Below are 14,522 nucleotides of genomic sequence, written 5' to 3' on the forward strand. Positions count from 1 at the left end.
GGAAGGCGTTGGAGACGTCCATCTGGTGCACGTACCGGCCAAGCACGTGAGACCGCAAAGTGGAGAACCATGCGTATCGTGCCGGGCTTGACGACCGGAGCGAAGGTGTCGGTGAAGTCGATGCCAGCACGTTGTCGGAAGCCACGAATGACCCAGCGCGCTTTGTAGCGATCAAGCATACCATCAGGACGAAGCTTGTGTTTAAAGACCCACTTTCCGGTAATCACGTTGGCGTGCCGGGGACGGGGAACAAGCTGCCACGTCCGGTTGTGCAACAAAGCGCCAAACACCTCTTGCATCGCAGCCATCCAGAGCGGGTCACGAAGAGCGGCTCGAACGGAGGACGGCAACAGCGACGACTCAGAGGTGAACGCCGCATGGACGTAGTCATCCGAAGCGTAGCGCGAGCTCGGGCAAAAACGCCCGTATGGGTGCGAGTGACCGGACTGGCCACAGGCGCCGGGGGGAGGGGGGGCGCCAAGGGTGCCGAGGGGGCCGCGGGCGTCGGGGGCACCAGGGGGCCGCCGGCGCCGGGGGGCCCACGGGCGCCAACGTCGGGGGCGCCAGCGCCGCGGTTGGAGGAGGCGCCGCATGCGGGGGCCGCGCCTCAAAGCCAGGGGCGGGCCAAGAGAGGCGCGCGAGCGCCCTAGGAGAGGCGTCGAGGAGCCCGCGTCACCGGTGGCGGGAGGAACAGCCGGGGGTACCTGGTGAAACGGAAACACATGCTCATCAAAGTAAACGTGTCGGGAAGTGAACACACGGTGGGAGACGGGATCGTAGCACCGATATCCCTTAGAGTTGGAGGGATACCGATGAAGATGCAAGCGACAGAACGAGGTGCGAGTTTGTGAGGAACGAAGTCGGCGGTGCTAGGATAGCAAAGGCACCTGAAAATACGCAAGCCATCATAAGAGGGGGGCATACCGAAGAGAAGATGGTGAGGTGTATAGTTCCATCGTGGGCGGCAAGAGCGAAGGTTAAGGAGAAGAGAAGCAGTAGCGAGTGCGTCCGGCCAGAAACGAGGCGGCACGTTAGCATGGAACAGGAGCGTGCGAACGTAGTCGTTCAGAGTGCGAAGGACGCGTTCGGCTCGACCGTTCTGCTGGGAAGTATATGGGCATGTGAGACGAAAAAATGTGTCGTGGTGCGACAGAAAAGTGCGGAAAGCAAAGTTGTTGAACTCTTTTCCATTGTTAGTCTGAAGAGCAAGGATGGGACGCCCAAACTGCGTGCTGACATAGGAGTAAAAAGCCGTCAAAGTGGAGAGTGCATCCGACTTTCTGCGCAAAGGAAAAGTCCACACATAATGAGAATAATCATCAAGGATAACAAGATAATATAAATAGCCTTAATTACTAGGAACCGGAGACGTCCACACATCGCTCTGAATCAACAGAAAAGGAAAAGAGGCTATGGTGATGGAGTTATTAAATGGGAGACGAATATGTTTGCCAACACGATAGGCATGACAGGTGTGATCCTCTATCTTATGGCAACTGAAACTGAAACTCCTAAGAATATGACGAAGTGTGACGGGGTTGGCATGACCCAAACGAGCGCGTCAGAGATTGGCGCCGGCGGAGAGAGCAACCGGTGCGGTGGTGGAGGTGGACGGCGAATGCACCGGATAGAGCTCGCCGAGGCTGTCACATCGGCGAAGTACCATTCTGATTCTAGCGTCCTTGACATAAAACCCAAGATCATCAAATTCAACAGTAACAGGATTTTCACGAGTTAAACGACAAATGGAAACAAGGTTCTTAATAAGATGAGATGATACAAGTATGTTACAAAGCAATAGGCATGTAATTGGAAAGAGAAGAAGTGTGTCCTACATGTGTGATAGGGAGTGTGGAACCGTCGTCAATAATGATGCGGCGGCCGATGGTGACGGGAGTGAAGGAGGCAAGATTATCAGGATGAGCAAATATGTGAGCCGTAGCCCCGGTGTCCATGTACCAATCATCATCTTCGGTTTAGTTGTTCGACGTAGGAGCAACATGCAGTGCGGGAAGGAGCACCGGGTCCCAGGGCGCCGACGGCAGGGCCAGCGAGGGGGCGGAGACGCCATTGGGAGGCCGTAGCCACCGCTCGACAGCGGCGGTGGGTACGCTCCCAGGTAGGCCGGATGGCCTGTCGGAAAATCCTGCTGGCCCGCTGACAGATGCTGCAGGTGCGGGGCGCCGTCTGGCTACAGCCCAGCGGGCGAGTGTTGATTTGTTGACGACCCCCACCAATACCCGGGAGCTCCATACACGGGCGCGTCGAACGCCCCGCACAACAACAAGGGGTTGACGGACAGAGTCGGCGCCGGCGATGGGGCGCTGACGTACGCCAGCGGGTGCAGCGGAGCCGAGCCGGGCTGGCGGGGCGACGCCGGACGCGCCGAAGGTGGCGGCCACGCCGTAGGGCGCCAGCGGCGGGACGGCAAAGGACGCCATCGGGTCTGGCGGACGGTCGGAGTGGAGCGCGCGTGAGGGAGATGCCGCCTTGGCGGGCGATACATGCGGCAGCAGCGACCTGGCAATGCGCGTGGCTAGCGAGGCGCGAAGGGCGGGCGATGGACGAGAGCTGCGGATGGGATGGCTCGGGCTGAAGTGCTCCTGCGGATATGTGCTATGTGCACGGACGACCAAGACGGGAACAAAAGCGGGTTTCCAGATCTTGTGACAGGCTTCAATAGATCAAGTGGAACTCGTAATAAAGGAATCAACAAATCCACGTGATTCTGATCACCGGCGGACCTACGGATAGCAGCAGCACGCGGACCTGTGAATGAGACGGGACAGCCGCGGCGCAAGAGCAGGACCTGCCGTGGTGAAGGCACTGGAGAGCAGCGCCGGCCAAGAGAAGAAGCGCGGCGGTCGGCGGCTGGAGACTGTGGGCGGGCGGAGGGATCGGGTAGAAGCGGCGGCTGGCGCGGAGGGCGCGGAGGAGACGCGCGGCGGCGGCGGCAGATGCGGAAGCGAGAAATAAACCTAGAAAACTGATACTATGTATGAGATTATGATTGCACGATGTATTACTCTTCGTGCATAGCCATATATATATATGATGTATAAAGGTGGACCACGAACCTTAACTATATAAGGAATTAGGAGACGGACTCAATATACAATATGCACATACCATATATACTCAACACACGTATATCCCAACGAAACAAGGGAATGATGGATGCATGTACGATAGATACCGTGCATGGTAGAAAAACCAGTCTCCATTATTTACTGCTTTGCCACTTAGACTTTTGCATTGTCCTCTGTGGGATAACCTCCCTTTGCACAAATCATATGAAATTTTTAATCTTCAGTAGTACATTGCTTTTTCATATAGGATGGAGACATAGAGTACGACCAATTTGTTGATTAGAGTATCTATAAGTAGTTCTGGACAAAAACAAACTTCTGTTAAGAAAAGTACAGCCAAGTACATGTATAAATAACCTTGCCAATCGCCAATGACATGGACAAACTAGAACCAGCAAATCTAAGCAGGGTAGACTAGTCAACTCCGCTCCATCGTCAGCATGGAGATGGCGCTGGCAGCACGAGACCTGTTCACTCCCGCCGGCACCAGCGTACCGCTCCTCCTGCTCGTCACCGGCCTCACCGCCGTCCTGTACGTCGTGACCCGGCGCAGGACCGGCGGGCTACGCCTCCCGCCTAGCCCATTCGGTCTGCCCATCCTCGGCCACCTCCACCTCCTCATGCCGCTGCCGCACCAGGCGCTGCACCGCCTGGCCGAGCGCCACGGCCCGCTCCTCTACCTCCGTCTCGGCTCCGTGCCCTGCATCGCTGCCTGCTCCCCGGACGCCGCCCGCGAGGTGCTCAAGACCCACGAGGCCGCGTTCCTGGACCGCCCCAAGCCGACGGCGGTGCACCGCCTCACCTACGGCGGCCAGGACTTCTCCTTCTCCGCGTACGGGCCCTTCTGGCGCTTCATGAAGAAGGCCTGCGTGCACGAGCTCCTCGCGGGCCGCACCCTCGACCGCCTCAGCCACGTCCGCCGCGAGGAGGTCGTGCGCCTCGTGGTCTCCATGGGGCAGAGCGCGGCCAAGGGCAAGCCCGTGGACGTGGACGCCGCGCTAATGGGCCTGACCGGCGATATCGTCTCGCGGATGGTGATGAGCCGGCGGTGGACCGGCGACGACAACGACACCGAGGAGATGCGGAGCGTGGTCGCGGAGACGGCCGTGGTCACGGGCACGTTCAACCTGCAGGACTACATCGGCGTGTTCAAGAACTGGGACGTGCAGGGCCTCGGCAAGCGCATCGACGCCGTGCACCGAAAATTCGATGCCATGATGGAGAAGATACTCACGGCAAGGGACGCCAAGCGGCGGCAGCAACGCGAGTCTGCCAACTCCGAGGACGGCGGCGAGGGGGAGGCGAAGGACATTCTTGACATACTGTTCGACATGCACGAAGACGACGCCGCCGAGATGCCGCTCTCCAGGGACAACATCAAGGCTTTCATGCTGGTATTACTCGATCAATTGCTCGATCTGTTCATCCACGATGCGGTCGAATCGACCTAGTGCTGAAAAAACAGTAATTGGCGCAGGACATCTTCGCGGCGGGGACGGACACGACGGCCATCACGGTGGAGTGGGCGCTGTCGGAGCTGATCAACAACCCGGACGTTCTCCGGAAGGCGCAGGAGGAGATGGACGCGGTGGTCGGAAAGGACCGGCTCGCCGACGAGTCGGACATCCCAAACCTGCCGTACCTACAGGCCGTGGCCAAGGAGACACTGCGGCTTCACCCGACGGGCCCGCTGGTGGTGCGGCAGTGCCCGGAGCAGTGCAAGGTGAGCGGGTACGACGTGCCGGCGGACGCGACGGTGTTCGTGAACGTATGGGCCATCGGGCGCGACCCGTCGTGCTGGCCGGAGCCGCTGGAGTTCCGGCCGGAGAGGTTCTTGGAGGGGGGCACGAACGCCGGGACGGACGTGCGCGGGCAGCACTTCCACATGCTGCCGTTCGGGTCCGGGCGGCGGATCTGCCCCGGCGCGTCGCTGGCCATGCTGGTGGTGCAGGCGGCGCTGGCCGCCATGGTGCAGTGCTTCGAGTGGCGGCCCGCGGGCGGCGCTTCCAAGGTGGACATGGAGGAGGGGCCCGGGCTGACGCTGCCGCGGAAGCACCCGCTCGTCTGCGCCGTCGCGCCGCGGCTCCACCCGCTGCCGCTGCCCTGAGGCTGAGGAGCTGCCGCGTCGGGTGTACGGGGAGAGAATTCGCGCTCTCCTGGCGCACAAGAGTCAGAGCTGGGAAAAAAAATAGTACGGTGTCAGTTTGTGGATTTAAGGTTTATTACTACAGTAGCTTTTTCTTTGAGGGAATATTACTACAGTAGCTGGAGTACGAATCTCGGCTGTGTCGCTTCACTAATTTGTTCGAATAAAAACAGCTACTCCCCCCAATTGTTGTTTTAGTATTCTCCCCGTTTAAGCGTGTTGCTCATTGTATTAGTTGTTAAATACATAAAAGTCTTACTAAGTACAAATATTGACATGACAAAACTGAAATGACAGTAGAACACTAGCCTTAAAATCCTTTGAGTTTGACACTATCGCTCGTCACCTGCCTCCGCATCACCAAAGCAGCCACCAAAAAACAAAACAAAATAATGAATTACCTCATCCGAGCTCGACACGGCTTCATCACTGATATGCAGCTTTGCGGACCTTTAAGGCGAGTCACCAAAAGACGAAATCATTGCCGTTGCACGAATCAGGCTGATGCAACATCGGACACGCCATCAAACTCTAGATCTGTCACCCCCGTACGACTAACACGTCAGAAAAGGAAACCATACCTGCCAGCCACGAACCACGAACCCAAGACACGATCCACCATCTTTCATATGCCGCCATGCAGACCATAATTTGCATCCGCTCATGAGCTACCTCCCAAACTCCACACCGGCGCAGGAGCAAACGTCGATCATCGCAACAAGGGAGCCCGAGGACACAAGTCCATCACGAGGAAGCCGGCTCCACGCCATCCCTATTTCAACAGACTAGTTTCCAAATCAATCCCAACCATAGGACGGATTGCCTGGTTGGGGAGAATCTAAAGCTTCTTTATTTATCGCCGCCATCGCCGCCGCAAAGCCAAAACAACGAACGCCCGAAAAATCTAAGCTAGTAGGGCCTAATCTAAAGCTACACAATCCACACGCGTAGATCCGGCGACCCGCCTCACCACCGACGACCGAGGTCGCCGGCGGGAGGGAGCTGCCGGAGAAAGGCAACGAAGGGCTCCCTGTCGGAGGAAGGCGGCGAAGGGACTTTCCTGACGGCAACTAGAGTTTGTAGTCTCCCGCCCGAGAAGAAAAAAAGACTTGTATAAAACTTTAACCTTGAATTGTACTAAAAGACTTGTATAAAACTTTAACCTTGAATTGTACTAAAGTAGCGATAATTAATATGGATCGAAAGAAGTAATTAGTTTGTATTATCTGTGTATCAAATATTGCCTGCATACGACTTTTTAGGTTGTCTCTTGAACACATCACAAACGCAAGCACTCATATATATGTGCATACATTCACTCATATGAACGCACACACGCACACCCTATTCATACGAGCACATCCGAGAGACTGAACCGGCATATCTTCTTGAGATTTTATCAAGTCACCGTAGGCGCCTCGTAGTTAACGGGAACGTCTCCTCCCACTGAACGCTCATCGTCGAAAATCCTGAAATAAATCCAGAATAAATGCAAACACCAGGACTTCAACATTGATGGGCTAAGGATACCACTGTCCACCTAACCATCCAACCACAGGTTTGTTCGTAGGTTGTCTCGTTTAGATATGAAGTTTCGTGGCAACAAAATTACTTTTATGCGGAAAGGAAAACTGTAATTATGTCGATCCCCTTACAGTCCCGCCAAAACACGTGAATTTTCTTTTATAAATGAATTGTGGCTGCATATTAATCAAACATCAACATTACAAGAAATTTTCAAAAAGAAAAAGGAAACACAATCCATTTGAAAGGGAATCCTCCACCCTCTCCATTCCACACAGGTCAATGGCATGCCGAAGTTGCTATGGCTGCCTGGCTGGAGTTCCACACATCGTCGGGACAGTAAAATTGTATCCACATAGGATCCATGGCCGGAAGAGGAAGACAATGCTGAGCTGATCACACCTAGATTGCGCCTCACTCGCCGAAATACCAAATTTGATGTTGTAGCCAAAGCACCACCAACCGAAGAAGTAATAGCCAACTCCCCCTGCGTTTGACCACAAAGGGAAACACAAACACATCCACATGGTCATGTCTCTAGATCTGACGATGCATTTTTTTTAATATTTGCAACTTTTTGGAATTTGAAGAAAAAATATTGTTAAAAAATATTTAAACATGCTCAAATTCATGAGCATTTTTTCAAATCGCATAGTATTTTTGAAGTTTGTGAACAATTTTCAAATCATGATTTTTTAAAATTTGGAACTATTTTCAAAAATTATGGACAATTTTTAAGATTAATTTTTAGATCACATATATTGCCCCAAATCTTAAAATTTTCAACAATTTTTAATTTATTTGTTCTTGATTTTTTATTTTCGTTTATACTTCCAAATATTCTAAATAAATATATTACAAAAATACTTTACATAAAACATTTGAAAAAAAATGTTAACCAAGCATTTGAAAAATGTTAAATGTGTGTAGATAAATATTTCTCATGTATACGAAAAATATATAACAAATATATGCAATGTGTGTGAAAAATTTGATCATGTGTCCATAAAATGTGAATCAAACATTTGAAAATATGTTAACCAAGTTCATAAAAAAATTAATCAAGCATTTGAAAATTGTTAAATGTACATTAAAAAATACTGACGTTGTATTAAAAAAATGTTTAACATGTATTGGAAAACTTCTAAATGTGTATAGAATGTTTTTGACTATGTATTCAAAAAATTTAATTTTGAATGGTATTAAAAAAGGTTAAAGTTGTACTTGAAATATGTTAATCAAGGTTTGAAAATATTTAAGTTATATAGAAAAAATGGTGACCATGTATTTAAAAATGTTAATCTTCCATTTAAAAAAATGTTAACCAAGCATTTGAAAAAATTTAAATGTGTACAGAAACAATGTTGACCATGCATTAAAAAAGTCAATCTTGTATTTTAAAAAATTAATCATGTATTTTAAAAAATGTAATTACAATATTTTCTGAAAAGAGAACAGTTTAAGAAAGATGTGAAATATATTTCAAATGGTGAATATTGTTTTGAAGATGTGAATAGTTTTTTAAACTCTTGAACATTTGTTGAATTTTTTAACATCTTTTTGTTCTGTGAACATTTTTTTAGAAAGAAGAACTGTTTTTCAAATTGCATTTTTAAAACGGAACAATTTTCCAAAATTACGACCATTTTCTAAGGAATGCAAAAAAATCTGATTTTTTAGGAATTTCAAAATAAAAACTTAAAAACAAGAAGAAGATATTTTGTAAAAAATATGATTTTTTTTCAAAATGTTAATAATTTTATTTTATTGTTTCAATTCCGTACACTTTTTAGAAAACATGAACTTTTTTGAGAAAAGAAATCAATATTTTAAAAAGAAACTGGACAGCTACGATATTTGTGAATTTTTTAAATGAAAAATACAAAAAAAACATAATAGATAAGAAAAAAACAGAAAAGGCGGAAAAAGTAAAGAAAAGAAGAAATAGAAAATAAAAAACTTCTGTGTTTTGGTGAAATGGGTCGTCCTAGTAGGCACGCCCCTGTGCGTTTTGGTGACTATTTGCCGCATTTAGTGGCGAATAGGATTTTCCCGTTTCGCCCCCCCTCTCGCCCTACGCGTGCGTTCGAAGGACTCTTGTCCGGTTCTTGCCTCTGATCGCCTCAAGTTATCTCGTCTTAGCCAGTACCCTTTCACTCCCCTTCCACATGTTTGTTTTGGACTCACTTGTGTAGATGGATGATTACTTAGGTCGGGACATAGTGCTCACTATGTAGTGCAAACAACTGGTGATAGGCTTTGGAAAGATCTCCTTCAAACAGCCAGTACCCTTTCACTCCCCTTCCACATGTTTGTTTTGGACTCACTTGTGTAGATGGATGATTACTTAGGTCGGGACGTAGTGCTCACTATGTAGTGCAAACAACTGGTGATAGGCTTTGGAAAGATCTCCTTCAAACACTGCTTTAGGGAGGCTAACGAGTTTGCTGACGAGCTAGCAAAGAATTCCTTCACCACTAGATCTTGATGTTCTTGGCACGATTTGATCCCTGACTTTATTTCTTATATGCTTGTAAATACGTGCCTATATTTGGTCAAGATGGGGAAGACAAAAGAAAGTATCATTTGGTAAAGTGGTCTGAGGTTTGCAGACAAAAAGACAAGGGTAGATTGGGGATTCAAAATCAGTAGTTGATGAATAAAGCACTTTTAAGTTACTGGTACTGGAAGATCTTTAGTACTGTCGGTTGTGGTAGGAGTTAATAATGGTGAACATTGTCAACCTTTTGAAATGAATAAGAGCTTCACTTATATATGCACACTGAGTTGCAATATTTTCGTGCCTTCTACTTCTTGTGATAATATTTTGGCTTCAGATTTTATGAACTATAAAAGTTACTCATGTATACATGTGTCATATGTGCAAAAACCAAGGAAAGTAAAAATGGATGACATATACATATACAACATGTACACCTTGTCTCTTTTGTTAGCAACATTTCAGATTAAGCAACGCCGAGGACGGCTTTGTTTTCAAGAAGTGGAGGATGATGAGGACATGACTACCTTCGATACGACAAAAAATATTGCATACATGTATATTTGTGAGGTGATTTCTAATGCAAACTATGCAATAATTTATTTATGTCATCCAGGACAAAGATACTTCACAAATTTTTGTGTCATGTTTAATTGCAGGTGTATGAGACGTTTTTACAATCCACATATGAAGATAAGGGAAAAAGAGAAATTTAGGTGCTGTTCAAAAAGTCTTCTCACGTCACTTTTGGGCCTAGAGAAGATAGAATCCAAGTCTCTCACGTTCTGAATTCAGATTCGGACTGCACAGACATACCTGACTCAAAATACCAATAACTCTTTCATAAGGACTCCGATTTGGGTGATTTTCTTTCTTTTTTGTTGGATAGTAGATTTCGTGCTCTTTCCAACCCAATTGGATTCACCTTAAAATTCGTTCGGAGCATTGAGTTATCGACAAAACAATCTGACGCTGCAGCAGAATCCGAGTCAAACTACAAGTCCAAAGGTGTTGCATCACCTCCACTTGGGCCCATGAGCCTTGTACGACCTAGGTTTAGTTTTAGACTGCCTTGGGACGTCCTCCCACCTCCTTGGCCGCTACCCCTTGCTCCTATATAAGTAGATCCATCTAGTAGCTTTTTCCTTGAGATTTGTTTAGTTAAAAGTTAGCCATTGCAACTTCGTGTACTTTGTTTGTGTCCAAAGAACATACCAAGACAACTTTCAGATCCCCACCTTTATCAATACTTCATCTATATTCGCAATATTCAAATTGAATCATCATATTCTTGCTTGTTCTTCGATTGCGTGCAGGAATAGACCTTCGTGGTCAGGCTGATCGTGCTTCCAGCATCGTCAGTAACCTCGGGAGATTGGTTTAGCGATTGCGAAGATGCAACGTCATGCACGTTTATAGTCGGATCGTCAAAGTTGACTCCACCAAATTGATAGCTATCATCTCATCGAAAGATCGGGACCCCCGCCTCTATCAAGGGCCCCTTCCCCAAGGGCCACTTGATAGAGGCAAAGGTGTCCCGTCTTTTGATGAGATGGAGGCTATCATTTATGGTGGAGTAGACTTTGACGATCCGACTACGAACAAGCGAGGACGTCGCGCCTTAGCAATCGCTAAACCAACTCCGAGAGGTTATTGACCATGCCGGAGCACGATCAAGCCGACCACGAGGGTCTATTTCCTGCAAGCAAACGAAGAACAAGCAAGAAACTGAAAATTGCAATCTGGATATTGCAAATAAAAGAGGAAAGCTTTATTGATCAAGTGGGGTTCTTTGACGCTTTGGTCTGGTCGTTGAACACAAACGAAGTACGCGAAGTTGCAGCTATGGCGAACTTTTAATCTAAACAAAACCGAAAGTCTGAACGACACACTAAGGGTTGTATATATGGAGGAATAGGGGGGAATTTTGTGGCCCTTGGGAAAGGGGTCCGAAACCAACCCTATCTCTTGTTTCCCCACACATGCGGACTCTAAAAACAACCTATACTTATGTATTTCGAAATTACATGGGCCTGGCCCAATAATAAGGTGACACAACACCTATAGCAGACTCTAGACGAAATTTGTGAAGTGGCATCTTGTATATTTCGTCCAAGACTTCATGCACTCATCACGGTGGCTTCAAAGTCCTAAAATCATCACTTGAAACTCCGTTCTTGTTTCCCTTGCGCATGCCATCATCTCCATGCTTGTTCTTGCTCCAATGTTCATCCTTCTCCAAGCTAGTCCCTTCATTTGTAAGCAAAAAAAATGTATCCTAGCATCATATTCTCATGAATATTAGAATCATTACCAAGAAATGTAAGTACCTAGTAATTTAATTGGCGTGCACGAGCTCTAGTAATTGGTCCTGTATGTATAGTAGCAGGGGTTATTGGTGTAACAATGGTACTGATGTCCTCATCATCCTCCCTTTCTTGAAATGAAGTCGTCCTCGACGAAAGCTCATCTTCCTCACCCAAATAAGGCTTCAAATCTGCAATGTTAAAAGTGGGACTAACCCCAAAATCTGTAGGTAGCTCTATTTTATATGCATTATCATTTATTTTCTCTAACACCTTAAAAGGACCATCGGCACGTGGCATTAGCTTTGGTTTACGCAAATCAGGAAATCTATCCTTAAGCAAATGTAACCAAACAAGATCTCCAGGTGCAAACACAACATATTTTCTACCCTTATCTCCAGCAAGTTTATATTTAGCATTCATGCGCTCAATGTTTTCCTTAGTTAACTCATGCATTTTCAAAATCAATTCAGCATGTTGTTTAGTGATACGTCTCCAACGTATCTATAATTTTGATTGCTCCATGCTATATTATCTACTGTTTTGGACATTATTATCCACTTTTATATTATTTTTTGGGACTAACCTATTAACCGGAGGCCCAACCCAGAATTGCTGTTTTTACCTATTTTAGGGTTTCGAAGAAAAGGAATATCAAACGAAGTCCAAACAGAATGAAACCTTCAGGAACGTGATTTTCTCACCGAACATGATCCAGGAGTCTTGGACCCTACCTCAAGAAACAAAGGAGGAGACCACGAGGTAGGGGGCGCGCCTACCCCCCCCCCCCCAGGCGCGCAATCCACCCTCGTGGGCCCCCTGTTGCTCCACCGACGTACTACTTCCTCCTATATATACCTACGTACCCCCAAACGATTAGATACGGAGCCAAAACCCTAATTCCACCGTCGTAACTTCCTGTATCCATGAGATCCCATCTTGGGGCCTGTTCCGGAGCTCCGCCGGAGGGGGCATCCATCACGGAGGGCTTCTACATCAACACCATAGCCTCTCCGATGAAGTGTGAGTAGTTTACCTCAGACCTTCGGGTCCATAGTTATTAGCTAGATGGCTTCTTCTCTCTTTTTGGATCTCAATACAATGTTCTCCCCCTCTCTTGTGGAGATCTATTCGATGTAATCTTCTTTTTGCGGTGTGTTTGTTGAGACCGATGAATTGTGGGTTTATGATCAAGATTATCTATGAACAATATTTGAATCTTCTCTGAGTTCTTTTATGTATGATTGGTTATCTTTGCAAGTCTCTTCGAATTATCAGTTTGGTTTGGCCTACTAGATTGATCTTTCTTGCAATGGGAGAAGTGCTTAGCTTTGGGTTCAATCTTGCGGTGTCCTTTCCCAGTGACAGTAGGGCCAGCAAGGCGCGTATTGTATTGTTGCCATCGAGGATAAAAGGATGGGGTTTATATCATATTGTTTGAGTTTATCCCTCTACATCATGTCATCTTGCTGAAGGCGTTACTATGTTTTCATGAACTTAATACTCTAGACACATGTTGGATAGCGGTCGATGAGTGAAGTAATAGTAGTAGATGCAGGCAGGAGTCGGTCTACTTGTCTCCGACATGGTGCGTATATACATGATCATACCTAGATATTCTCATAACTATGCTCAATTCTGTCAATTGCTCAACAGTAATTCGTTCACCCATCGTAAAATACTTATGCTCTTGAGAGAAGCCACTAGTGAAACCTATGGCTCCCGGGTCTATCTTCATCATATTAATCTTCCAATACTTACTTATTTCCTTTGCTTTTTACTTTGCTTTTATTTTACTTTGCATCTTTATCACAAACATACCAAAAATATTATCTTATCATATCTATCAGATCTCACTCTTGTAAGTGACCGTGAAGGGATTGACAACCCCTTATCGCGTTGGTTGCGAGGAGTTATTTGTTTTGTGCAGGTACTAGGGACGCGCGCGCAACCTCCTACTGGATTGATACCTTGGTTCTCAAAAACTGAGGGAAATACTTATGCTACTTTGCTGCATCATCCTTTCCTCTTCAAGGAAATCCAACGCAGTGTTCAAGAGGTAGCAAGAAGAATTTCTGGCGCCGTTGCCGGGGAGGTTCACGCAAGTCAAGATTTGACTCCCGACAACGAGCCATTTCTGGCGCCGTTGCCGGGGAGTCTACGCAAAAGTCAACATACCAAGTACCCATCACAACCCTTATCTCCCACATTACATTATTTGCCATTTGCCTCTCGTTTTCCTCTCCCCCACTTCACCCTTGCCATTTTATTCGCCCTCTCTCTCTATCCTCCCTCTCTCTATTTGCCTCTTTTTGCTCGCTTGCTTTTTGTTTGCTTGTGTGTTGGATTGCTTGCTTGTCATGATGGCTCAAGATAACACTAAATTGTGTGACTTTACCAATAACAACAACAATGATTTTATTAGCACTCCAATTGCTCCTCTTACCGATGCTGAGTCTTGTGAAATTAATGCCGCTTTGCTGAATCTTATCATGAAAGATCCGTTTTCCGGCCTTCCTAGTGAAGATGCCGCTACCCATCTAAATAGCTTCGTTGATTTGTGTGATATGCAAAAGAAGAAAGATGTGGATAATGATATTGTTAAATTGAAGCTATTTCCTTTTTCGCTTAGAGATCGTGCTAAAGCTTGGTTTTCGTCTTTTCCTAAAAATAGTATTGATTCTTGGAACAAGTGCAAAGATGCTTTTATCTCTAAGTATTTTCCTCCTGCTAAGATCATCTCCCTTAGAAATGATATTATGAATTTTAAGCAACTTGATCATGAACATGTTGCACAAGCTTGGGAGAGGATGAAATTAATGATACTTAATTGCCCTACTCATGGTTTGAATTTGTGGATGATTATACAAAAATTTTATGCCGGATTGAATTTTGCTTCTAGAAATCTTTTAGATTCGGCCGTGGGAGGCACTTTTATGGAAATCACTTTAGGAGAA

The 14,522-nt window shown here is 46.7% G+C and overlaps 1 protein-coding gene across 1 annotated transcript; it reads left to right on the top strand.

Annotated features, from left to right (window-relative positions):
* The first annotated feature begins 3,488 nt into the window (after positions 1-3,488).
* LOC123152425 (cytochrome P450 93A3) lies at positions 3,489-5,409 on the top strand. The gene is made up of 2 exons (XM_044571976.1): positions 3,489-4,483; positions 4,567-5,409. The coding sequence occupies exons 1-2, from the start codon at positions 3,530-3,532 to the stop codon at positions 5,194-5,196; spliced, it is 1,584 nt and encodes a 527-aa protein (XP_044427911.1). The 5' UTR covers positions 3,489-3,529; the 3' UTR covers positions 5,197-5,409.
* The last annotated feature ends 9,113 nt before the right edge of the window (positions 5,410-14,522 follow it).

Source organism: Triticum aestivum, chromosome 7A (assembly GCF_018294505.1).
Source record: "Triticum aestivum cultivar Chinese Spring chromosome 7A, IWGSC CS RefSeq v2.1, whole genome shotgun sequence".
In the NCBI taxonomy this organism is placed as follows: domain Eukaryota; kingdom Viridiplantae; phylum Streptophyta; class Magnoliopsida; order Poales; family Poaceae; genus Triticum; species Triticum aestivum.